Source organism: Haliotis asinina, chromosome 10 (assembly GCF_037392515.1).
Source record: "Haliotis asinina isolate JCU_RB_2024 chromosome 10, JCU_Hal_asi_v2, whole genome shotgun sequence".
NCBI lineage: Eukaryota > Metazoa > Mollusca > Gastropoda > Lepetellida > Haliotidae > Haliotis > Haliotis asinina.
Genome location: NC_090289.1, coordinates 53047311 through 53074623, shown reverse-complemented (window position 1 = coordinate 53074623; position 27313 = coordinate 53047311). Strand labels below are relative to the sequence as shown.

The following is a 27313-nucleotide window of genomic DNA, read 5'->3' as shown; positions in this document are numbered from 1 at the left end:
TTATTTCACCTTTAACATGCTTCATATTCACTATTTTTCACCTTTAACTTGTTTCACCTTCACTTTATTTCACCTTTACCATGTTTCACCTTTACCATATTTCACACCTTCACATGCACGTCTTCTCTGTTTCGGTTGTATCATTTTCACCTACATCATATCCCACCACTACCCTGTCTCAAAACACCACATTTCACGTTTCAATTTTACTGTTTCACCTCTTGGTTATTTTACGTCTGACTTGTTTCTCATTGTTGCGATGTTATTTCTTGTTATTCATAACTGACATGGAGTGTCAGCTACATATTCATACTCATCTAAACAATACAAGATAAGTAAATATGCAACACATGCATACAAAAGTCATACCAAATACAACCAGTCTTCTAGATACTTTACCATCCCGATTGTGTTTGAATGAAACGAAACCTGTGAACCACCAAGGGAGAAATTTGTCATAACTTTCTGCCACCAGTCGCTCTCGACATTGACCAAAGCTTAATTTATTTGCTTCCCCGTACAAGTCATATATTGCCGTCGTATAGCAGTCTCCGTATTGTTTCCTCCTCCCTTCCGTTTTACACCTTACATAAATATCCTGCCATTCTAGCAATGATCCATAGCTGTGTTTCTGTTTCCCCAGACGCCAATCTGACACAAGTCATAGATGAGTTCACGGAAGCGGCGGCCAGTTTCATGTCGCAAGTGGCCAACACTAACACATCCAAGTACGTTACAAACAGCTATGTGTCCAAAACGGAATGGTTACGACAACCCATCTGCCCACTCTCAGGGTCCGGGGGTCTTGCTTTTCGGATTATTACGACTTTTCTGATTATTTCTTCATACCAGAAGCCCCAGTTATGAGCTCCAAAAGAGATCTATGGCAGCTGCTTGTCAAATGACAAATTTACAGTTGTGGTCCCGTGTTCAAATTTGTGATACGATAATAATTAATTTGAGCTAAAATTATGCCTTACAGATGTTGAATCTCTTCACAGACGCATTGTTCAAATTACATATCACGAGAGTCAAAATGATAGTATATCGTCAGTGAGTGTCAGTTGTGTTTGTTACGTCAAACTTAAATATGTATTCAAAGTTTCGTTAGTCACAGGTCTGTATTGAAAGTATACGTTAAGATAGTCGTAAGTGTGTATTCAAAGTGTACATTGCAACAGTCGTAAATATGTAGTCAAAGTGTACCTTACGCCAGCCGTAAGCGAATGTTACGACAGTTGTACGGTTTTTCAAATCCTTACATCTACACGTGTCTGCAGACCCCTAGTCGTCCGCAAGCTGAATGACCAGCTTCTTCAACTGGAGAGAGCGTTCCTCGACCCTCATGGACTCCCTGACCGGAGTTACTACAGGTTCGTAGCCTTGACTAGGAATTTGCAAAACTAATTCACTTCGGACAAATAAGTTATTGTCTGACATTTTCAAAAAGCTGTATCCGGCTCTAACGGTCACAGTGAGAAATCAGTAACAACAAAGATATGGTTATCTGTATAAGGCCACGCCTTCAAGTGTTAAACTTTGGGAATAATCCGATGAATTAACGATGAATTGTTACTACATGTCCTCTCAATTCCGCTCTTTGTATGCACAGACATATCCTGTTTGCACCGAGCAGCCATAACCAATATGCTGGAGCCTCGTTCCCAGGTCTGGTTGATCTCCTTTTCGATATTGAAGAGTCTGACACCAGCCAATGGGAGAAGGTCAAGCAGCACTTCTCGGTCATACTCTTTACCATCCAATCAGCGACATCGACACTGCGTGACGTTGTACATTTTATGTGAAAAAGGAAAAAGATGGACACAAACTTTTTAAAATAAAATCTGAACTCTTTGAAAAGGTGATTCTTGGGTGTTAAGTTTATTATAACATGGGTATACATGTCAAGCCTAAACAGGTTTCTCGATACCATTCTGAAAATCGTCCTGAGTCTTGTTTGGGGAACATGTTTCCACGATCGAAACTCAATGTTTCAGATTTGGTGAGCGAAGTTAAATACCAGCTACCACAAAGCTACGATTTATGTGGTGTCCATTGTGGCATCAGACATCAGGTATCCGGCACAACGACACAATTACCTCTCTATACTGGACAGTCCAAAAGCCTTACAATCCTACTTTATTCCAGTGAGATTCCCTGGGGACATGCTTTGGTTCGGTCGAGAAAAGACTGTGTGTTCAGATTGCCCTGACAGGAAACTTTTTATTTATAAAAGCACTTCGTAACATTCCCTTCGTTACAAATTAAATGACACAGGACGCCGTGGGTATGGCCGTATAAAGGATAAAAATAATAAAAACAAAACACTACCATCATGAATGAAAACTATATATGTAAAAGTTAATGACATGATGAAAAATAAACAAGTAATTCCAAATGATTGTCATCATGGATAAGGCGAGATGACCGATATCATGAATATACAAATAGTCCGCACCCTAAATACGAATGTTATGGACATAACAGGTTACAAGTCACTACTCGCGGTATCCGAGGCCATTGTAAATTGCTGCATTGGTGCCTCATGAGCTGCCGTAAAGACTTTCCGCATGCAGTCAGATCTTCTGACTGTGTTACGCCACCCCGTTATATACTAGATTCATAAAGAAACTGTGTATTCAAAAATGTATAATCTGAATATGTCAAACCTGTGTAGACACTTAAGGATTTAAACTCAGATTAGTGACATGTATCCAACATGCATGCACGTGCCACGTTCCGTGACGTCAGTGGTTTCGTCCTTGAGACGTGCAATACGTTGTTGCTCGTGCATTCCGGAAAGAGACACAGAGCAAATGTATGCCACACAATACAGTCAATTTGGAATGCTCAACCCCTGCCCTTGCGATAGTTAAAATAAATTAACGGCTATTGAAACGCAAAGCAAGCCAAGGCTAACGTCTGTACATCGTCATAAGGTCACTGGGATGGTCCGTGAGGGAATGTCTCAACAAGTGGCTGCACATTTCTGTACTGATGAGACGCTACCAGAACACAACTGACGTCATCGATCAGTCACGTTCTGGGCGTCCACGTGTAACAACGCCAAGACTGGACAGATAAAGAAGGGTGACCCACCCTCGCCACAGTTGTCAAACTGCAGTGATGACCCCCCGAACCACCCCAGGACTTTGCTGTATTCACCCCAACACAGTTCGAAATTGTTTACGTCAACACGGGATCAGACCACGCCGATTTCGGGTGGAATAACGACACGCCAAACAACTCCTTTGGTCAACTGGTATGGGCTACTGGGATCAGATTCTTCGATCTGTGGCACTTCCTTTTCTGCAACGTCATGGCCCTGGGTTAACATTCCGGCAGGACAATGCCTGCTCTCATACGGCAAGAGTTGCTGTGGGTTTCTTGCAACACCACAGCGTTAACTTACTGCCTTGGCCTCCACTTCACTGGATCTCTCCCCGATACAGCATGTTTGGCATGAAATGGATCGACGTCTACGCCGTCCTCCTCACCCGCCAGATAACGTCCTTGACCTTGCAACTGAACGTGAGAGAATCTGGAGTGACATCAAACAAGCCTTCCATGCACGTTTGATTGGCTCTATGTGTCGTTGATGCACTGCTCAATGCCGATGGTGGACATATCCGTTATTGAGCTTTTGACATGGTCGTTTGACCCCTGATCCGCTTGTGGACATGTGACGACATTGTGACTGACTTTAAATTGAAATTCTCCCGACCCGTTATGGTATCCCTCCATTAAAGTTTATATGTACTCTTGACATTGTTGTCGTACTTATCAACTGGGATAATATTTTGACAATGCACAGTTTCTTTATGTGGCTAGTATACCTCCGCTAGCAGTAGCGTAGTAATACACATATTTACACTGCAGACTGTTCCCAGACTGCCGCATTGTTTCCTCAGCATAAACGGTAAACCAAAACAGTTTACATTGATCTGCAGGAAACAATGTACAGAAACACTTTCATCCTTTACTTATGCGACGCGATATCTATGATGTCTCCCATGATGTAACATGAATGAAAACAGTTGCTAGTTGAGATGAGGTGGCTAGCTGAGATGAAAAGTTACTAAGTTGCAATTATTACGATCAGGCGTCATAACTTCGTTGCACTCTCCATGCTTTTATGGGGACATCCAGCTCTAACCTTGTCTACATTGGAACATTTGTGAAACACTTTCAAGTCGTAGGCTTCGTTCACGAAACTCCTTGATGGCGGAACTCGCTTTTTGTCGACGTAACACACCATCCGCACCAATGCTGCGCACACAACCACAAGGAAGGTGACAATGAGAATCAAACTCAACATGACTTCCTCGGCCTGTAAACAAAGCATGGCATTACACAAACTGTGATGTCCTCTTACAAATAAATAACATGATAATGATGGATACAGCGTTAAAGAAGTTTTGCTTTCCACCACCTCTCATAAAATCCTGAAAGAAACATAGTTCTATATTCTTTAGACCCTGGGGGCTAGTCTTTAATTACAAGGTTTTCCAGTAATGTGATGAGAAACTATGATTATATATTGTTACAGCTATGACAACAACCACCCACGTCATTCATGTTGTTGTCGGTAGTTTGTCACTTTCCAGTCGGACATTAAAGTAAATCATTCAGATGAGTTACACACACCCGGTCGTCTGTTCTATGGCGTGGTCAAATTAACAACCTTGACCACTGAACCACCTGTTCTGAGCCCCGTCTCACAAATCCCTCGTACGCCCAAGGTCTTGTAACTTTTCTCGTAGCATTCGTACCTCCTATACTGAAACGTAGAAATTACAAATGCGACGATAAATGTTACGAGATCTTAGGCGTATAGACCAGAACTTGGTGAAACGTGGCTCTGACCTTCAGTGGCTGTACGTAGGTGCACATACCTGCTGGGTACTCATCCCCCAGTCCTTGTCGCTGTCTGCAAAAAAGAACAAGGGTGTTATGTTGTTTGTATTGGTGACAGTCAGCAATATGATGCCAACTCGTATTCCATTTGCCATACACGACAGATCAGCAGTGGAAGTAACATGAATGTAAGATGACGTTCTTGTGTGAAAAGTAAGGGTAAACCTGCCGCTTCCGCCGCACAAATGTGGCGTAGCTTTCTTTTACTACTTATTTCTTGCTATGAACTACACCGTGTACTGATCTACTCTAAACACTTCTCAAGCAAAATCAGCGTTGAAATTGCACTACCTGACCACCACATACAAGACATTGCATATTTAATACCATGGTGGTCAGTGAACAGTTAAACAGCATCTGAAAGTATCGATATCGTCGGGGTACGGAGACTGAAATATCATGTGTACTCTATTGGGGGTGGGGTACAAATACATAAATCATTTATTGACATCGTTGTTGATGAAGTCCCGTCATTAAGACTACTCATTTTGACATCTAATTACCTTAAATCGCCCCTAGCAGTGCTCAATTCTTTTCAAACGAAATGTGAACATGCAGAGGGGAGCGCCTCCGTGACGCAATGTGGAGTATACCTACACTCATGTGTCATATCAAAGTTCACAAAATGGCCGTCTTATAATTTTCGTCTTCTATGATGGGATGTAAACAAAGTTTGAGTTCAAAATAATGCCTTAAGTCACTAACCTGATATTTTCAGTATTTAGTAATATAGTCATTTACTGCAAGTACAGCCCCCAGTCCCTTAGATAGAGTAGAATACAGTGATTTTATGTACTCTGGAGGAAGTGATGTCCAGATACCTTGAACGTGATCTATCAGATCCTGCTTGGTTTTTATTTCATGTAACTGTCCTTGTAGCCTGGACACTTTGGCTATTACTGACCAAATGTTGCTGTCCAGTATATCTTTATACTTTGTTGAGTTGATGTGACAATCTACACTGACAAGGGTTCCAACAGTGTTGGTACGGTTCTCTTAACCTCAAAAGCAAGCCTCATCTTAACAAAAAATTTCTTATGGCAACCAAGATTTCTGGAATTTCTGTTTCATCTTTACAATCCCTCATTAATGACCGTGCTGTTAATCTCGCTGAGAGAATTTTATCAGATCCAAGTCACATTTTATCCCAAGAATACAATCTTTTACCTCAGGGCGGCGTTACCAAATGCCCTGTTTTAAAACTAAAAGAGTTCAAAATTCTTTTATTCCATCAAGTATCCGCCATTAAATGACTGTTGACTGTATGTCTTTGTTGTCGTTTTATGTATCTTAATCTGTATGTAGTTATTTATGTTTTAACTATCTCATATGTGTTCACTTTCAAATGTAAAACGAATTCTCCTCGCGGTATTAAAGTATTGTCATTGTCATTCAAAAACATATTTACCCGCGAGTAGTAAGTAGTTTTGATCATTTAACTTGATGAAAACAAACCACAATCTAACTGATTCACACACTGACGTGGGATCATAACGCCACTATATTAAAGAATGACGGCGCCCTTTTGCGAACATCTGCCAGTCTGCAAATAGTGCTATTTAGGATTGTTTTCACCGAATTACAAAATCTAAACTACTTTCTGCGGGTATTAAAATATGTATTTGATTGATATACAATAGGATTTTGCATGACATTGCTTATAACATAACGATTTCACTCTTGGGACCGATGTGGGCGATAACATGACAATATTACAATATTATTGTCACTTCGACCCCAACCTCGCTTCCGAGGAAGAAATCGTTATGTTAAAAGTTGTGCCATCCTAAATCTTTTTGTTCAACCAACACTCACTACAACTAGTAAGTATAGTTTTGATATTTTTTCAATCAGTGAAACAAATCTAAATAGCATATTCTTTCTGTGAAGCGAGGTAGGTGTCGAACCATCCCACTTAATGCGTACAGGTTTCCACAACGCTCGCTCCGCACTCACACACAGCATATTTAGCACAAACAGAAGGTCCGGTGGAAATCTGTGCATGGGGACGCCATACACACCTGGATGCATTCTAGACGGCAACACAACGTTTCGGCATATCTTTTCTGACGTCAGCGAATTGACGAGCTTGTTACAAATTTTGTATACAACTAGTAACTGAAAATCATTCCTCACATGACGTCACTGCATTTCGCAGCAGTACACTGGCGACAGAGTTACGTAACCTGTCTGTGATTTCGTTTGCGGGCGAGATTGAAACAGACGACTTTTTGGCAACTTTTAATCGGTATTAATTAACTGCGCATTTTCAAAGAATGGATTTGGTGTTCCACTTAGGACTAACCACAAGTCGCTCATATGTAGATCTAATGGTTAAAAGAGTACCCAAAATGTGAGTTTATTCGTTCTTTAATCTGTGAGTCTGACCGAAAGTGAGGCTGACCCCACCACCCAACTAGCCGCAATGTTACGATCGGCTACAGACGGTTGGGGAGAATCCTCGATATCTCCAAGGTATACGTTCACATAAATTTCCACTATACTCTGCATGCATCTACAGCGCGATGAATTTATTACCTCCCTTGGATGGCTCTTAAATCCAGTAAGGTCCCCGTTTCACAAAGCTCTCGTAAACCTAAGATCTCATTATGTCCGCTCTCTTTGTTGATACTGGCAAGCTCGGTGGCTTATCTGATTGGCTACTGTAAGAATGCGGAGCCAGCAAAGAGAGGTAATAAGATTACAGGGAAGAGGCATCCAGGTTATAGTGGAGACTTATCAGAACGTATACCCTGGAGATATTGAGGGTGGTTGGGGACGAGCCGGATGACATGATCAGTGCCACACATATCACGTTAATACATATTATCACCTTCATACCATGGTACATGATTTAGTGCATGCTACAGCGGAAGATAATGTGTAGTGCTTGTCAGTGGGAGCATATGACTGAAACGTTCGTAACATATCAATCGCTGATTTAGTGCTACCTTCCTAGCTTGAACAAACTCACGGGAGGATTGATTGTAGAAGTTCACAGTGTGACAGTCTACAAGGCTAACCATATCGGGAAAGATCTGAAATGTCTTGAAGACAATGTTGTGTTTAGAACTGTATAAGTCTTTGCAATGACGTTACTTGTACTTGTGCAAGTTCAACAACAGAAACGATAATTCATTGTAATGTCTTGAATGATGAGAGACAATTTTTGCATCTTGTGTGCCAAGTGATATTTCGGTAAACCAACCCATTGTAAAATACCACTAAGAACATTCATTCAGTCAATCCTCACGATTATATCATATATAGTAATATATAAACATCTATATAAATCATTTACGCCATAACCGTCTAAAGGTTATATTAGAATCCATCGTTTGTTACTAACTGTGGCGTTTACCTGTAGCAGCCATACTATGTCGAAGAGCGACCATTCCCGGGCCCGAGGCCACCATTGACACCTGCTGTCTTTGACCTGTTGCCATGGATACTATTCCAGGAAGAACATCATTCCATAGCATGCTCCCGCCTTCTAAAAGTCTTGTTTTCAAATTTGACTCTGACATATTAACAGTTATTTCCAAATACGATCGTGCTGACTCACTGTAGCGTTGCCAGTCAATCTGACTTGAGCTAAAGTTGGGATTTCTGCAAAAGAATAATACAAAACACAGTTTCATATGGTATTACAGATGTAAGTGTAATTCATTACTGATTCTGGCTGACCTAAATAAAGAATAAGCAGTAATTATGTTTGAAACTTAGACATCAGTGTTCTGCAATCAACGAAACAGTCTGAAGAACAAAAACTACAACAAACGAAAAGACGATTATTGGGAGAAACGAATAAGCTGTTTCAAACATTTCTCGAAAATAGAGAAAAGGCTTTCACAAAGGATATTCTTCAGTTTGTATATATCCAGGAATTTTTAAATAGAAAAGGACCCTCTTCAATATTACCAGGTCCACTGTTCATCTAATAACACTACCCGTAAAGATCCGGGCCTAGACTTTCGAAGGTCTCTTAGCGCTAAGACAGTCGTAAGTGTCATGCATCAACATTAACTTACGGCTATCTAGCGCTAAGAGAGATTCGAAAATCTAGGCCCCGGGGTAGAATAGGTAGGACTTCAGCAATCCATGCTTGCCACAAAAGGCGACAATGCATGTCTTAAGCTGCGACTAACGGGATCGGGTGGTCAGGCTCGCTGATTTGGTTGACACATATGTATTCCCAGTTGCGCAGATCGATGTCCATGCAGTTGATCACTCGATTGTCTGGTTCACATCGCCGCCATATAGCTTGAATGTTGCTGAGTGCGGCGTAAAGCTAAAATCTCTCTCTCTCTCTCTCTCTCTCTCTCTCTCTCTGTCTGTCTCTCTCTCTCTCTCTCTCATATAACTCAAGGTGTGCTGGTTGAGGATTAGATAGTTCATAGATATGGCTAGTGCATCCTCAAGGTGGATAGCTATTATAACACATCCTAATGCTTTGTACTGTAAGGAAACTGGTTTGAGTTTTGCTTTTCTTTGTATTTTTGTTTTGCCCCGATCAGCAAAGAAAAGCTAACCCATCATTAAAATAATCAAATCAAATTAATAATATTATTACACTCCATAGCATTACGAGACCCGTGGACCTGGAGTAATATAGTGTTCATACCCATATTTGGCAAACGATGCCCAAGCTCCCATCCATTCAGTACTGAGCTCTTTTTCTTCACGTGTGCCCACATTCAGGATCCGTCCAAACACAAACTGCAGGTCGTCGGAATGCGCCGCCCGGATGTAGTCTGGGTACTGAGATCGTGACGACCTGTGGTTGAAGTAGTACACAAAGCAGTCGGCTTTGGCGGAGTGGTGTTTGGCGTACTGAAGGGTTTGGGCGACAAACACGTCCCTCCTGGCATCCAAGTAGCGTCGTCTGTAGTCAGCCATGTTGTTGTCGTCTGGGAGGTAGTGTGAAAGCAGTGTCGACCAGACGACATCCGTTACACGTGCTGGGAGGGGCGATGGATAGCTGCCTATAAAGATCTGAGACAGGAATGTATCAAACATGGCTCTGTTCATCCCCTCGCCGTACAACACTGAAGGCAAGGTGTCCAGCGTGGCTGACCCTTCGTCACTGTTCATGCCAATGATGTAATCTACAGCAGAAAACAATCCCTGTTTGATCATATCAAATGGTTCCTTTGGAAGAAAGTATCCGTCAACTGTTGGAGTGAAGGGTGCCAATGATGAAGTGATGCTGCCGTCTGCTTTGACGAGGTCTTTCACGTCTGCGTGCCGGAGACACCAGACCAGGCTGAGGCTGGATTGGGAGAGACTCCCACTGGAACAGTTGAGGTACTGAGAGACTTTGATAGCACGTTCTCGAGGCCGTCTGTTCAATCCGTTCATAATGGCTGACCCGCTCTGCGATATTGCTCGATTGAACAAACCACGAGAGAGCGGACTGAGGATGTGAAGTCCTACGCTATATGCACCGGAAGATTCACCAAAAAGGGTCACATTCCCTGGGTTGCCGCCAAAATGTTCTATGTTTATCTGCACCCACTCTAACGCTCTCAGCTGGTCCATCAATCCCCAGTTGCCCCTTGCAACTGTGTCCTCGGTTCCAAGGAAACCTAGTAACCCTAGTCTATAGTTGATGGTGACGACGATCACGTCTCCAGTTAGTGCAAGTCGAGATCCGTCAAAGAGCGACCCGGCTCCGAACTGAAACCCTCCACCATGTAGCCAGATCATCACCGCTAATGGTTCTTGTCTCGTCCTGTCGACACTGCTGGGAACATATATGTTCAGGTACAGACAGTCTTCACTCATGGTTTTGTTCGCCAAATGAGGGGCGTAAATATTATTGAATATAGCTTCATTTTGCTCACACGCAGGTTTGAAGTGGTCGGCATCGAACGTGACGTTCTCCTGTCCAGTGAGAGCCTCGGGGGCGCTGAATCGTCGGTCTCCAATAGGGGGTTTAGCATAAGGTATTCCCAGAAACTGCGTTACATTTCCGTACTCTGTGTCTTCAATAAAACCAATATACCGTCCATACTTGGTCTGCACTGTTTCAGTTAGTACCGAAGCAGACGACACTAATAATATTGCCATGTATGCAGGTATAATGGACTCCATCTCGAAATGTTCCTTTCCGTGGTCAACCTGAAAAGATTAAACACTTCCGATGAACATTATTTCTATTCCTGTATAACATACATGTTTAAAACGAAATGTGAACTTTCCTGAACGAAACATAACTATTTTCCCCTTGGTCGGCTTCCCGCCAGGCGACGTGTCTTAATACAGCCTCGTTCACAATGAAGCCTATCAACTCCCGGAAACATGTCGTAGACATGACTATACGTATACATTCAGCAGATCTGTATTAACTCTCATCCCACGTGTACGTCCTTAGATGTGTCGTACATGACGCTAATATCTTGTATAGAAGCTGTGTCTAATGTCAACACAGATTTACTGTGCGTGTAACGAGGACAGTACATGCTGAGGTGCCTGTGGCCTTTAAACGGTACAGGTCATCAGGTTGTCATGGAAGTTCGACAGCACTCTCTGTGGTGCCGACATTCACACTGACAGTGAACGTCTAGCTTGTGTGTGTGTGGATGATGGCTGTATACTGTGTACATATGCTGGTTCTGGTGCACATTATATATGTGATGTGTATGTGTAGGGAGAGGGGATATCGGCGCACATTATGTATGTGATGTGTATGTGTAGGGAGAGGGGAGAGGAGATATCGGCGCACATTATATATGTTATGTGTATGTGTGGTTAGAGGAGATATCGGCGCACATTATGTATGTGATGTGTATGTGTGGGGAGAGGGGATGTCGGTGCACATTATATATGTCACGTGTATGTGTGGGGATATCGGCGCACATTGTGTGCGTAATGGACGTATGAAATATCGATAGCATTATGTGTGCGACTTGTGTGTGATATCGGTGTATTTATGTGTGACATGCGTATGTTTGACATCGCTTACATTATATGTGTGACGTAGGTGTGTGTGTAATGTCAGTGTATATTTATGTGTGACGTACGTGTGTTATCGGTCACATGATGTGTGTGATATTGGTGTATGTTATGTGTGATTTACGTGTGTGTAATATTGGTGAATGTTATGTGTGAATTACGTGTGATATTGGCGTATGTTATATGTGATTTACATATGCATGATATTAATTTATGTTATGTGTGATATCGGTGTATATTATGTTTCCGTTACGTGTGTGTGTGATACTGGTGTATATCATGCGTCTTTTACGTGTGTGTGCGTGCGTGCGTGCGTGCGTGCGTGCGTGCGTGTGTGTGTGTAATATTGGTGAATGTTATATGTGATTTACATGTGGGCTATTGGTGTACATTATGTATGATTTACGTGTGTGTGATATTGAAGTATATTATTATGTGTAAGATTTATATCGACCACCACCATAAATTAAACTGCCTTTTCTCTGTCACATGTCACCTAAGTTGTTCTCGGTCTTGGCATACGGGGACATCTTTGTTGTACAGACTTACCAATCCCTGTACATGTAAAACGATTTCTGTTTCCTATGCATGTGCTCCTCGTTCTACTAAATAACAAAATAAGCAGTCCAAGCATCTAGTAGATGTAGCATGAAACATGTCTGCATTTCTGTTTTAGTTGTACAAAGGACAAAACTGTCTCTTTCTTTTTACATGATTTCATCTCACAGCACATTTCCTGGCTGGAAGGTATTCCAAACTATTCAAAACTGGTTTAAAGAACTTATAGGCTTCACACCGAAGGATGGTGTGTGACATGCTACCTCAATAATAGTATGTAGTATATCGTCATATTACCTGATATGCTACCTCAATAATAGTATGTAGTATATCGTCATATTACCTGATATGCTACCTCAATAATAGTATGTAGTATATCGTCATATTACCTGATATGCTACCTCAATAATAGTATGTAGTATATCGTCATATTACCTGATATGCTACCTCAATAATAGTATGTAGTATATCGTCATATTACCTGATATGCTACCTCAATAATAGTATGTAGTATATCGTCATATTACCTGATATGCTACCTCAATAATAGTATGTAGTATATCGTCATATTACCTGATATGCTACCTCAATAATAGTATGTAGTATATCGTCATATTACCTGATATGCTACCTCAAATATGGAACTTGGTATCATTCTATAATGATGGAACCTGATATATATAATACCGTAATGTATGTATCATACATTAAAGAAGGAGAATGAAATCCTACCTTAAGGACTTGCTCCTTCTCGTCCCGGGTATGTGGCACCCTATACGGAGATCGCTCCTGCACCGGTGGAAACAACCACTGTATCTGCTGGCCCAGTCGTACAGCTGACCATCAACACTCAGCGCCAGTTTATTTGCACGGGCGTCCTACAGGCACCTCAAGCTGCCCCCTGCGAGGACACTGTAAGCAGTTTCCACCGCCTGGAGCCACAGCAACAGCAGTATGTATCTTGTTGATTCAGCGTATTGTCTTAACTACATAAAGTCCACGTTATTCCCAGTCTGTATGTTGCTGTGTCACTGCCTCTCGCCGACATGGAGGAAAGCCGCAGTGCCCGCATTCAGACTCAACTGTGTACACGCAGCCGTTGTTCTCCCTGTCATTACCCTGAAGCAAGGGATGAACGTCAGCACGCCAGTCACAGTTAGAACAAAAGAACATTGACCCACGCTCCAAACCTGATATAGCTGATATAAAATTAAAATTGTTCTCTGAATAGCTTAGCTCCAATCGCCACATGTGTCACAAGCCTGTGTTTAGAGGGGACAGCTAGGTGCTGGCTTGTCCATCACGGGAGGGTGATAATCAGGACATAAATATATAACAGTACTGTTTGTTTCGGAAAGTACAAACTGATTTAGAAAGGTCATGAATACCTAGGGGGAAATAGGAATCATCTTTAAATTACTTCTTTTTCATGTAAAGACAATCGCTTAAACGTGACTAAGACACTTTCTCCAGGCACACTCTGTGATAGTATGGGAGAACAGGGGATACGTCAGTACCAACACGTATGGTTTGATTAGACAGAACGTCGGATTACACAGTGTCTACTGTATTTCGAATAAATGGAAAATTGAGTAGAAATACCACCTTAAAAGGACAACATTTGATTTAGCTTTCATAATTTACAGTGCAGTGTCCTTGTCATAACAAAACCGTATTATAGACAATTATGATAAAAGCGGTGTCTGTATTTCTTTGTGGACTGATTACTATCAGTTTTCAGTCTAGGTGTGGCTGATGCTGCTGTTTGTTCTGCTTAAATTCAGAGCCAGTCAACATCACTAGGTTGTAGTGTTGGACAAGGTGGAGATGGCCTGACACATGAATGTTGTGGGTCCTGCTCTTAAATCACTCGTCCTCAGAACCGGGGTCAGTTCCTGTCTGGGATGTAGTGCTGCCTTCTCGTGTGATAAGAATTGAATAACATTAAAAAGTGCGTAAACGCATATCCACTCACGTTATCACAAGGTTTCGGTGCATATAGAAGTGCAGAGGAGAATGTACATTCTTTAAATTTCGGTTCGACCAAATATTTACATTATCAAAACGTTAATAGGATAAACAAAATCGTCGAAACTGCAAACCTGTCCACACCACAACTTTGATGCGTGTTATATATGGTTTACAAAGGAGAAAACAGATCGTGTTTGTTTCATTTTCCCCACCACCAAAATTATGAGCACTTTCTTTTGTCCTTCAGTATACAGAGTTACCTCATGGAGTTATAACAGCGGATAACAAAGTAGAACAAAGAGTGAGCGCTTTGTAAACTGTGCCACCACACCACTCACGTATGATGTGTGTGTTAATAGTGCGTCTGTCAGTACTTAGGCCCCTGGCAACAAAACAGGATTACTTTTATCAACGGAAGCATATATTCTAGTATAGATATAAACTATCGTAGTGAGGGAATCATACTTTGGGCAAAGTGTGGAATGAGTTCGAACCTCAATAACACATTCACCCACACACGTTCGTTATTTGTCTGTGCTCGAAACAATGTTCACTGAACTGCACCTCTATGGCCTGTATGTCGGTGAATGGTTTGAAAAATCAGTCATGTACTGTAAGAATGTCCCGGAGCCCTATGTGTCAGGACATCTCTTCTACATCCCCATGACCTGTCAGCATGTCTCTTCTACATCCCCATGACCCAGCATGTCAAACCAACTTGTCACGTGTAGTCTGCTGTGATGTGAAAACGCTGAAGTGACGGCACCGATGTGGGGCACACTGGCCAGGGGATACCTAAACTTGTCAACAGTGCAAGTATTTCACAGTATTTCCACCTGTCTATGTCTTGACATAAATGGTGAATACCGTCACACAAAGTCATTTGTGTGTACCTACAACGATGTCAACATATATCACACAGTCGATGACAACATATGTCACACAGTCGATGCCAACATATATTACACAATCGATACCAACATATATTACACAGTCGACACCAACATATATCACACAGTCACTGCCAACATATATCACAAAGTCGATGCCAACATATATCACAAAGTTGATGCCAACATATATTACACAGTCGATGTCAATATTTATGACACATTCGATGCCAACATATATTACACAGTCGATACCACCCTATATCACACAGTCGATGCAAACTTATATTACACAGTCGATGCCAATATATATCACACAGTCGATGACAACATATGCCAGACAGTCGATGCCAACATCTAAGTGAGTGAGTGAGTTTAGTTTTGCCCCGCACTCAGCAATATGCCACCTATACGACGGCGGTCTGTAAATAATAGAGTCTGGACCAGACAATCCAGTGATCAACAACATGAGCATCCATCTGCGCAATTGGGAACCGATGACATGTGTCAACCAAGTCAGCGAGTCTGACCACCCGATCCCGTTAGTCGCCTCTTACGACAAGCATAGTAGGCTTTTATGGCTAGCATGGGTTGCTGAAGGCCTGTTCTACCCCGGGACCTTCAGGGGTCGCCAACATCTAAACTGATTTATGATCACAAAACAGTTGAAATCTCTTTCTATTTTGTTCAGTAAATAAACAACTAAATCATATTTGAGAGACTCCCCAGTATTGCTCAGACGAGGCCTCGTGTTTAATAAATAACAACACGCATAATAATAATACAGTGTAGAAATTTGCGTATCACAGGAAAAGTCCCAGTTGGAGACATGTATACGTTCTTAATACAGAACGTTTTAAATGAACGTTTTGGCATTACATAATACTATAATGGTCACATCCAAAAACAGTCTTGACGTATGCGTTGGTGTAAGACATCGCCCCGGTCTTTCTTCAACTCTACAAGGAAGGATCTGAAGCAACGCAAAACACATACGAGGATCACCGTGGCAACAAACCTAATGGTTTTTAGGCGCTGTCATCGTAATCAGACACACGTTACCATAGCAACGACAAGAATGTGTAAAGTCACCTACGTTGAGCAGCCCATCGTCAGTACAATACATCACACGCGGGACATGGCGTTGAAGATTTAGTTTGAACATTAATTTGAATGGACAGAATATAACATGGTCCTATGTCATTGTGTAAACTATTAGCGGTGACTGCCCAGGCATAGGTACAGAGACTTCAGAAACACCTCACATCTGACGGTTTCACTTCTTCTTCTTTTTCTTCTTTCCTCCTTTCTTCCCTGATTTCTTCCCGCCCTTTTTGCTGCCAGTTTTTTTAGAGTCTTTCCCTCCCTTTTTAGAAGGACTTTTGCTGCGACTCCTATCAGCTGCACTCCCCTTTCCCTTCCCCTTCTCCCCAGTCTCTTCCTGAGGGGGTCGAGGCACGTACTCCACACGGACGCCTTGGCATCGTTTCTGAACAAACATCATTGGGATATACAGACCCTGGAGCTCAAAGAATAACACTTTACTCAGCTAATATAGTAACACTTATACTCCCCTGATATAGTAACACTTCACTCCCCTCATATAGTAACACTTCACTCAGCTAATATAGTAACACTTATACTCCCCTCATATAGTAACACTTCACTCAGCTAATATAGTAACACTTATACTCCCCTCATATAGTAACACTTCACTCCCCTCACATAAACACTTCACCCCCCTCATATAGTAACACTTCACTCAGATAATATAATAGCACTTATACTCCCCTCATATAGTAACACTTCACTCCTCTCACATAAACACTTATACTCCCCTCATATAGTAACACTTTACTCCCCTCACATAGTAGCACTTCACTCCCCTCACATAGTAACACTTTACTCCCCTCACACAGTAGCACTTCACTCACCTCACATAGTAACACTTTACTCCCCTCACATAGTAGCACTTCACTCACCTCACATAGTAACACTTTACTCCCCTCACATAGTAGCACTTCACTCATCTCACACAGTAACACTTTACTCCCCTCACATAGTAGCACTTCACCCCTCTCACATAGTAATACTTCACTCCCCTCACACAGCAACACTTACGCTCCCCTCACCTGGTTGCACCTGCGACACTTGCCCGGCTCGAACATCTCCCCGTAGAAGTCTCCTCGCAAACATTCCTTGCAGAAGCGGGTCCCACACCACTTGCACTGATAGGTCTGTCGCACAACAAACGAGAAGTGTCATAGCAGCGACGTCGTGTCCTGTATCGCCACATAAGTATTCATGGACCGTAGCAAGAAAAAAACTTACAATATATCGATACATGCTTGAATTTCAAGAATAAAGTAAAGCTGTACTGCAAATTTTTAATTTGCCTTGCTCAGTCAAAATATCCTTCGCAGAGAGTATTAACCACGGCGAAGTGTTATTGAGAACTACAGTGCGTCATGGGAATACAAGAATGTGGCCACCTCGAACAGTCTATTGTTTAAAGTTTTTGTTAAGTATGAAAGCTGGGGTAGCGTTCACATGAACTGATCGATGTAATCAATAAACCCGGGTTGTTCGTCATGCAGTCTCAGAGTGGGCTGAGGTGGTGGTATAGGCAAGCATGTATGCTACGACAATTGACGCCCGGAACTCACTGCCATAGGCGAGTGTGAGTGAGTGAGTGAATGAATGATCGAGTCATATACTGTCAGGCATGAGAGAGAGAGAGAGAGAGAGAGAGAGAGAGAGAGAGAAGGAAGGGTGCGAGGGAAATTGCCAGGTGTATGTACTGTGACGAATGATTTGTGGTCTGATATTACCAAGTGTTGGGTGAGTTACGCGTGTGTTGGTGATATTTTGATAGTTTTCCAGGAGGATTAGAGTTATGTAAGTGAGTAATACGGATACAACGTCAGAATGGAGCGAGTGAATGCGGGAGTGATATATTTCCAGGTGTGAATGGGAACAATAGGACAACATGCTTGTTGACAAGGCAGGTGTCAATTACTGTTTTATCTCTCAGACAAATATAACATTTATTTTCACAATGTAGCTTTACCATACAAGTCCACTATAGACAGGTATTAAAGGAAAGGCTCAAATAGCAGTGTACTATGGTATCGATGTCAGTTTGTATATTGTCAGCAATAGATCCCGGTCATGCAACGGTCAATAGCAGCTGATTGATAGTTCGATCACTGGTTACACCCTTATTTCGCACACCTCCCTAAATTATCCATAATCGCTAAACTGTCCCAGTGTCAAAGTACCGTATCGTATATGTGACAATCAACATCTGACGGGACAGATAACTAGAGCAGATGTTTTGCTACTGTAAACTAACTGTGTAACACAAGTGTCAGGCATACAGCACTGTGCTGGGAGATGTCTCGCGTGCAGTGTCTCATCGTCCTGGCAATCAGTGCTGGAGTGTGACCTGTCAGTGACGGGTGACTGGTGATAGTGTGATAACACGATTATAGCACACGGGTATATATATCCGCCATAATCTGCTGAACTCACCGTGGACGTCGTCGTACATCCCCACCGACACATCCTCAGTGCTGTTGCTGTCTCGCTGTTCTACTCCCTTATTAGGACAGATTCCACCATAATACGGAATCAGTGTTCCTTTCACCCCAACTTGACTTGAACTGTATTGATCCAATATGGCGTCCCAGCGTCGAGCGTTGCTAAGGGGTGACAAGGCGTGTGTTGACAGAAAAGCTCTCGGCACAATATGAGTGGCAGTCGCGACTAAAGCCGGGTTATGACTTTTAATAGCCTGCCTGTCATGCTGGAGTGTGTATATGTGCAATGATTGAGAGAGAATTTGATAACAATGTGTTCTATCATTCACGTGTCCTGAATAGCTATACACAGCCCAGGACCCAACTTGCCCTTTTCACTTGTAAGCCCATATTCACAAAGCGACCTCTGTTGTTATACCTAAACTCTACTAGGGTGAGTTTGTTAGACGAGAACTAAAATGTTTGATGACACAAAGACAGCTACTAAAATTCCGTTATGAAAATTGTTTGTTTGCTTCTTGTTTATAGCAGCACTCAGCAATATTCCAGCCATAAAGCGGCGGCCTGTAAATAATCGACCCGTCTGTATCAAACCACTTTACTGAAATTTTACATTGGTATTTTTCAAAATAGCCCAAAGCTCCAGATGTGTATTTTCTTTTGTTTAGATAGATGACGTGATGCTTGATGAGCTACGGCGACGTGGCAGGTAATAAAATACCTTACATTTGTTGCTGGATTCATAACATATGTTCTTCGTGGATTTGGAATGAGGATTCAGACGCAATTTTAAGTGCTTGCTTATGGCGTCAGTCTTTACACAGGAACGCTGCCCTCTGTGAAGTGAAATATTGATCTATAGAACTGCCTTCCTTCTTCATGGTACCAACCTTTTATGGAAGTGGTAAACACAAATGGTGAAGAGAACCATTTATAATGAATGCGATAAATAAGTTAGAAGGGAGATAATTTTACACTCTACTTTACATCTGTCGACATTGAATTTGTTCACCAACACTTGAAAATCTATAAACAAAATAGTACCCATGTAATCCCATCGCTTGACTCAAGTGAAAGAAATATCAGTCAGACAGAGTCAACGTGAATGATTGTTCTCTGATCGCAGCCAGTCATAACGCACTGTGTGGATAAACAAGGTAAATTAATCCTATTTTGTAACACACTATGAGTAATGCCATGAGCCATGCACTAACCGCACTCCATTAATCTGCAGCACAGTGCTCGTAATCCCCCAAACATTAATCCCGCGCAGCCTTCTGGCAAGACTGTTAGACCTGATTATCGTGAGCTTCACGATCTCCATATGTGGCTCCATAAAAGTGAAAAGATGATATGAAAGAATCGACTGGAATAAATAATCAGATGTAAAACATCTTCATGTATGTATATTTTTGTATCAGCATGACAAATTTGACAATTGCATACGGTAACAATCCTTCTGGCAAACAAGGATACGTTGAGCACTGACCTGACCATTGACCCGTATTAGCATGTATGAGTTCCGCCCACTGGCGCTTACCATTGTGAGCGAAGGCCGGACCCCAGGTTGTCCGCGATCAAGAGTAGTGCGATAGGTGAAGCGCATGGCCTGTCTCAGCAAATTCCTACGTGCAGAATAAATTTCATAGTCATGTAATTGCACGTGAACTGGCCTATATCTGCTCTACATTTCACAAACCGAATGGGTTTGCTCATTGCCGAGCACCGCCTACTTGTCGTAAACGGGTTCTCTGCGTCGGTCCAACATATCCTTGTTTGCCAGTAGTGTTTTCAACTATGTCTAGAGATGTTCATGAGTGAGTATGGTTTTACACCGCGTTTAGCAATATTCCAGCAATTCTACGGCGGGGGACACCAGTAACGGGCTTCATGCATTGTACCCACATAGCCAGTCGAACCCAGGCCATCATCGTAAAGAACGAACGCTTAACTACTAGTCTACCCACCGCCCCAGATGACCATGAAGTCTTTCACGTAATGAATGAAGTTAGGTAATGAAACGATGGAATATAAAGGGTCTACCAGTCCATAGAGAACGGGTATTTTGCTAGTATTCTCTGATTATGTGTTTCTAACTCGAGAAATATCAACTTTGTTTTTATGTCTGTTGATTCACATCGACTGCTACCAATCAGTTATTCACATTTCACAGTGACAAAATGATCTATTTTGAGAAGGTATATTTTATGTCAATCAGCTTTAGCATATCATACAGATCACATATTCAATGTATCCATGGGGACAGCAATTTACTTCAAATTAGTGCGGTAGATCTACAGTTCCGGTAAGCTAGCTCTACACTGACATATTTAATTTCAAAATCGATTTCAGTTTTTAAAATGCTCTCCCCTCTACCCAACAACTCCGCCGCTACCCCACCCTCCCGAAAAGGCGTGCTGAAATGACTGACCATACATCGTCATCGAAAAAAAGACGTCACAATGAAAATGACGTCATATAAGCCGTCTCCAGGCAACATGACGTCACATGTCAAAGCACGTCACATTGTTGTTTCAACCGAAAGATTTCCATTAGTGACAGAGATGCCTACCAAGGAACTATTATATTTTCAATGAAAAAATGGCTTTTATCATAAACACCACTTTGGGATCCAGAAGCAGCTCTCCGCCCCGATATGATTGGTACTCTTCCAGTGAATACACAAACGAAAATCCTGCTCCAGATAAACCAGATTCATTTGTCTTTTCGACTGGAAATGCTACCCTATACTCGCGAAGGAAACTTCCCCTCGCGGCTCCGTCGTGGAAGTTTACCAACGTCACCTACAACAGCGATGATGATGAAGGATCACTTGATGATGATGAAGTGAAACCCCCTGTTGACGAACGTGCCCTTGATCTGTATGTCAATCGGATTCTTCTTTCGGCAACCATGAACGATGAGGGCGACACTTTTGGAATTAGTGAGTAAACGTCCTTGTCATTATTATTATTCTATTGCATTTGAAGGAAATGTCGTGCAAACATATTATTCGGTGCTACATATCAGACTATATATTCATTCTTTTTGTGAGAGTAAGAGGTTGACGTAACCATATTGTTTTATATTCGGGTTCTCCAAACTCAGGTGATCCATACGATGGTCTCAGGGAGGAGCCAACATATAAAGACAAGCCATTACTGAAATCTGAGAGGCAGGGTAGGAAGAAGAAGAAGAATAGGAGAAGGTCAGATGGGAAGAATAGTAAACCTTTAGGAGAGGAAATCGGGCCATTTCGCCTTCATCTTCCACCAGGAACAGTTAAAGGATATACTTCTGACGGACAGGCCTTAATCTGTATGTCTGTGGATATGTACAGGTATATATGATAGTGTTAAAAAATAACAGAAAGAAAGACAATATTGAACTTTTACTAAGTAGAATATTTCTAATATTAATCTTAGTTTTCAGACATACCCATAATTACAACCTTAAATCTGACAAGGATAATCATTTTGGTCTCAGTATATTGCGTGCCTAATGCAAAGGATCCACTTGCAGATCACTTGAACAAAGATATCTTAATTCGGTGATCAATATTCGCATACGTTAACGTAGGTGCACTGTTGATGCTGGGTTGGTTTTGTGCAAGTGGATCCAGACAAATAGCGTATGTGGATATCAGAAGGGGAAAGATTTACCTGTTTGATATATACCCTTGCCATCCAAAACAACGTTTGAAGTACCGATAAAACAGACTTATACACACACGCGCGCACGCGCACGCACACGCACGCACGCACGCGCGCGATGTCATATATCAATATGTAATGAAGCAAACAACTTTGTGGGTGAAAGCGTTTTCTTTATTGCACAGAGCGTTACGGCGGTAAAGGTTCTTGGCCTGATAACGATTTAAAAACTACAAGGAAAGGTCGGTCTATGCAATTCAGACCAGAAACAAGTTGTCTTCCATAAAGTCGTATGCTTCTTTATTGACTCTCCAGCTTCTGGAATGCCGATGAACCAAAGACCAACATGTGTTGCCCTACAACAAATCTGTTTATGGACGACCACTAAAGCGGTCTTCACATGTGAAGATTTTTAAAGTTGTCCAACTCGCGTTTTCACACATCAGACACATGCTGTCAAACCTTCGTCTCTGGTGTGTGCCATGCCTCTATCGGTGCAGTCAGATGACAAACTGGGTGATTGTGATTAGTTGTTTCTGAACAGCACGAGTTTGATAACTTCAGACATCATTTGACCACACCGAAAGCTGGATGGAACTCGGAAATTGGTGTAGCGACTTGTTGGAATGTTCACACACTCAAACTCGAGTTTGACACCGTATGTTGTCGAAGTTTAGTTTGCTATGTGAAGGCCGTTTAAAGTTAATTCTGTCTATTTCACCGCCTCTCTCCAGGGGCGTATACGTCCTTTTGAGATGTGCGTGTGTGTGTGCGTTTGTGTGTGTGCAATTAACAAAATTTCAGGACTAAAGAAGGATGCGCACCCCTGCAGCTCCAAACCCAACTACCCACCCACCCCTCTCTGGATCCACCCATTATCCCAGGCATGAAACCCACATATTACCATTGTACGGCGATTCGGAGATTCAATTTCCTGTCCATGTATTCAGGTCGACTGTGGTAGCAGAAATAGAGTCCCGGGCACGCAGCATGCACCAATACTTCGACTACGAGTTCCGACGTTACGACACGCTGAAGGTCAACGCTCTGAAGGATTGCTGCTTCTGGCACGGTATAAGATTCGAAGGATCCCTCATAAAATACTTTAGTTTCAATGTTTCCGTGCGAAAATACAGGACCACGAGACCCTCAGAACGTGTAATGCAAAAACAGACAGGAATTGGATATTTCTTGGACTAGAGATTGATATACATGTATTAGGTCTGGCTCAGACTCGATTATTTACAAACTGCCGCCATATAGCTGGAATATTGGTTATTTCCTGGACTAGAGATTGATATACATTATTAGGTCTGGTCCAGACTCGATTATTTACAAACTGCCACCATATAGCTGAAATATTGCCGAGTGCGGCGTAAAATTAAACTCACTCACTCACTCACTCAGTCTTAGCATTTGAAGCGTTTCATAATGGGTATCATCTGTTTACGTGAGCTGATGTATTGCTTACAGAGAAATGCAAACAGTTGGAGAAGATTATAGACATCAAGGAAGCAGAGATATTAGAGTTGCGGTTTAAGAACGACATGCTGGAGGCGAGGGTATGTTCTTGATTTGTATTTTTTATATATGTACAAGGAAACTATTTAACTAAATACAGACATGTAAACTGATTAGCAAAAGAATGTAAGAATCGGAATCAGCCGACAAGAAGACACACACCAAAATACAGGTTGTATTGTATAAGCCGTTCGTTGATGAAAACACGACAATGTGACGGACCTAAATTGGGGTTGCATGTCAAAACAACCTAAGTCAGACTTAGGTTGTTTTGGAATAATAACAGAGGTAAATGCAGCTTGAGAAGGTTGTTTTGGCATGGACCTGCCGTAGACTCTTTCGGAAGAAGGTAGTTAAGTCTTGTGACCGTGTGGTTACCAACCACACCAGCAACAATTCAACAAGCAAATAAGGACAATTATCATTTCATGCAATTTATACATAGAATCAAGCTTGATTCTATGTATAAATTGCATGAAATGATAATTCATGATTGAATATTAACGAGGTTTGTGACTGAATGGTGAAAGTATTAATTTTGACCTGTAAACTCCATTTTTCCACTCCCGTGACTTAGGTTGTTTTGGATCAAACATGTTGACAGGATGTTTTATTATAGTGAAGAGTAATTTTGCACAGAAGGAATCAGAATATACTGGATGAGTTAGGATATACCGGAGAAAGATCATACTGGAGGAATAAGATTATAATGGCGGAGTTAGAATATGCTGGAGAAAAAAGATCATACTGGAGGAGATTGAATATACTGGAGGAATATGATTATAGTAGAGGAGTTAGAATATACTGGAAGAATAATTTTGCACAGAAGGAATCAGAAAATACTGGAGGAATGAGATCATACTGGAGGAGATTGAATATGCTGGAGGAATAAGATTATAATGGAGGATTTAGAATGTGCTGGAGGAATAAGATCATGCTGGAGGAGATTGAATATAGTGGAGAAAAAAGATCATACTGGAGGAGATTGAATATACTGGAGGAATATTATTATAGCAGAGGAGTTAGAATATACTGGAAGAATAATTTTGCACAGAAGGAATCAGAATATACTGGAGGAGTTAGAATATACCGGAGGAATGAGATCATACTGGAGGAGATTGAATATGCTGGAGAAATAAGATCATACTGGAGGAGATTGAATATACTTGAGAAAAAAGATCATACTGGAGGAATATGATTATAGTAGAGGAGTTAGAATATACTGGAAGAATAATTTTGGACAGAATACATTGATGGATTAACACTACACTGAAGGAGTAAGAATACACCGAAGAAGTAAAATTGTGCCCCGAAAGTTTATGTCCCCGAAAAACAAGAAGTTGTTCTCTATAAAATCTTGTCTTTCAGCGAAATATATATTAAATTTACGATGTAAATGCAAGAATTCAGTCAATCTTTGATAACTGATATACGTCACGTTTCTTATTTTCTATTGTTTATTCACCTCACTTCTATGAAGTACGTATCCTATATATTCCCATTTGGCCATCCGCATCCATACACCCCATGTGCTTGTCAAACGCAAAATTCAGGTATCTTGTTCAACACCATCATATTACTTATGGAAGCGATTTGTTCCATACTCAATGACGTTGCTTGTGACAGTGTGAGATCATGCTATCACAATGTCATCTTGTGTTAGTGGCAGTAATTATTGAATAAGGAACTGCATATTACATTAGGCTTGCATGCCCATACCAGGACCTATTCTATTGTCAGTTTATCATTTAGCATTGAAATAAATTATTAATTATAGTTACAATCATAATCGGGATAATTTACACTAAATTAATCAAAATAGTTAAGTGTATTAGTGAGTTAGTTTATTCTGTCATGCAGCGTTTGTGGCTTTGGTTGTTTGGCATGGAAACGTGCTGACAGGTCATTTTGGCAGGTAGTGAAGAAGTTAAAAATGATTTGTTTTCAATAAATGTTGAAATATTACTGAAAACTTGTGTAACGACTCATAATCTTTCATTGTATGTTTCATACATTATGTATTATGGTTTAAGCCTATTTCCGCCTCGCGATCCATATTAAAAATGAAACTACTAATTTTCGTCTCCTGTAAAGTTGCAAAAAATGACTTAGGTTGTTTTGGCATGCAACCCTTCTAATGTACCTTGAGAATCCAGAACACACTGTACAATTACGTCACGACAATAGAGAGATAAGTCATCTGAGGTCAAATATCAACCCCGCTTGCTTTGAAAGTCAGCTGACTTCGCGTTACAGACTGTTACATTATCATAACAGTAATAAGTTGAAGATTACCAAACAATCTGACATTCACTAGAAGAGATAAATTCCGAAAATATGACTAGCATCTTGCGCGCGCATGCACCGACATGGTCGGTCCCTTTGCAGGTAACCAGTGCAATTTGTCAGTTCAAAAGCAGACCTAAGATCGTGTAAGACACGTCAGTGGGTACTTGGTACATTGCAATAACCCATGAATGTAGCTGCTCACATGTTATGGGTTTTTTTCAGTTCGAAGGTGAGCAGAAAGTGAAGCGGCAGAGGAGAGTCAACAAGAAACAACGTCGGAAGGCAGAAAAGACCTCCCAGTCAATGACGGACACGATGACAGTGACAGCGGCTGCAGATGAACAAGAATGCAACTCCACTGAATCGTAACTCTTATCTCTACTAGAAGTCTAGGAGAATCCATACACATTTATGTGTTGATGAAAAATAGGAGTAAACACAGAGGTCTCCGTATACATATGTAACTATAACGTCATGCGTGTGTATACCCAGAATAAACAGTTAAGCGCCGGCCTATTTCAAAACTAAGATCTGATAATGTGGAAATGTTAGACTAAAGTAATTGGTAATACCAATCTACATCCAGCGAACATTCATCTAGTAACTGATTTAGGGATATCACAATCATTGGTACTTAAAATGAAAGGATATATCAATGATTTGATGGCACTGCTTTTCAAAGTAGAAGAACTATTCCTGCCCTGCATACACAATACTATTATACTCAGGTTTCACTTGTCAATAATGGCAATCATGTGGCCATAAAACAGTCATTTCTGATTTTCATCTTTCAAAAGGTTTCTTGTTTGAGGACATGCCTGTTTTCCAAAAGTGCATACATCTTGTTTAAAGTGAAAGATACTTTCAATAATGGTTTTGCTTTCAGACTGAACAGTACTAACCAAATTATGTATGGTGTTTTTCTTTCTTAAACCCATATTGGCAAAATAGCCTGGGTGGCTCTTAATTTTTTATTCTATGTATACATCTTTGAAATTAGAAATAAATTGTCCTT

At 41.3% G+C, this 27313-nt stretch overlaps 4 protein-coding genes across 6 annotated transcripts in view; 2 read left to right on the top strand and 2 right to left on the bottom strand.

Moving 5' to 3' along the window:
• LOC137298297 (N-acetylated-alpha-linked acidic dipeptidase 2-like) overlaps nucleotides 1-1863 on the top strand; it is a 32311-nt gene extending 30448 nt beyond the window's left edge. For all 3 annotated transcript variants that reach the window (XM_067830492.1, XM_067830493.1, XM_067830491.1), the window contains exons 17-19: nucleotides 644-728; nucleotides 1281-1373; nucleotides 1613-1863. In XM_067830492.1, the coding sequence (XP_067686593.1) occupies nucleotides 644-728; nucleotides 1281-1373; nucleotides 1613-1805 (371 nt within the window). In that variant the 3' untranslated portion in view covers nucleotides 1806-1863. The remainder of the gene's footprint in view (nucleotides 1-643; nucleotides 729-1280; nucleotides 1374-1612) is intronic.
• Nucleotides 1853-13563, bottom strand: LOC137298298 (fatty acyl-CoA hydrolase precursor, medium chain-like). The gene is made up of 5 exons (XM_067830494.1): nucleotides 13165-13563; nucleotides 9542-11040; nucleotides 8279-8526; nucleotides 4896-4930; nucleotides 1853-4330 (listed from the first exon to the last, which is right to left on the bottom strand). The coding sequence occupies exons 2-5, from the start codon at nucleotides 11011-11013 to the stop codon at nucleotides 4106-4108; spliced, it is 1980 nt and encodes a 659-aa protein (XP_067686595.1). The 5' UTR covers nucleotides 11014-11040; nucleotides 13165-13563; the 3' UTR covers nucleotides 1853-4105.
• A 2437-nt stretch (nucleotides 13564-16000) lies between these two features.
• Nucleotides 16001-18993, bottom strand: LOC137298506 (uncharacterized). The gene is made up of 3 exons (XM_067830799.1): nucleotides 18828-18993; nucleotides 17426-17530; nucleotides 16001-16782 (listed from the first exon to the last, which is right to left on the bottom strand). Exons 1-3 carry the CDS (start codon nucleotides 18858-18860, stop codon nucleotides 16570-16572), a joined length of 351 nt encoding a protein of 116 aa, XP_067686900.1. The 5' UTR covers nucleotides 18861-18993; the 3' UTR covers nucleotides 16001-16569.
• A 2443-nt stretch (nucleotides 18994-21436) lies between these two features.
• Nucleotides 21437-26667, top strand: LOC137298764 (uncharacterized). Its single transcript, XM_067831039.1, has 5 exons — nucleotides 21437-21779; nucleotides 21944-22175; nucleotides 23439-23560; nucleotides 23962-24050; nucleotides 26521-26667. Exons 1-5 carry the CDS (start codon nucleotides 21437-21439, stop codon nucleotides 26665-26667), a joined length of 933 nt encoding a protein of 310 aa, XP_067687140.1.
• Nucleotides 26668-27313: the final 646 nt, after the last annotated feature.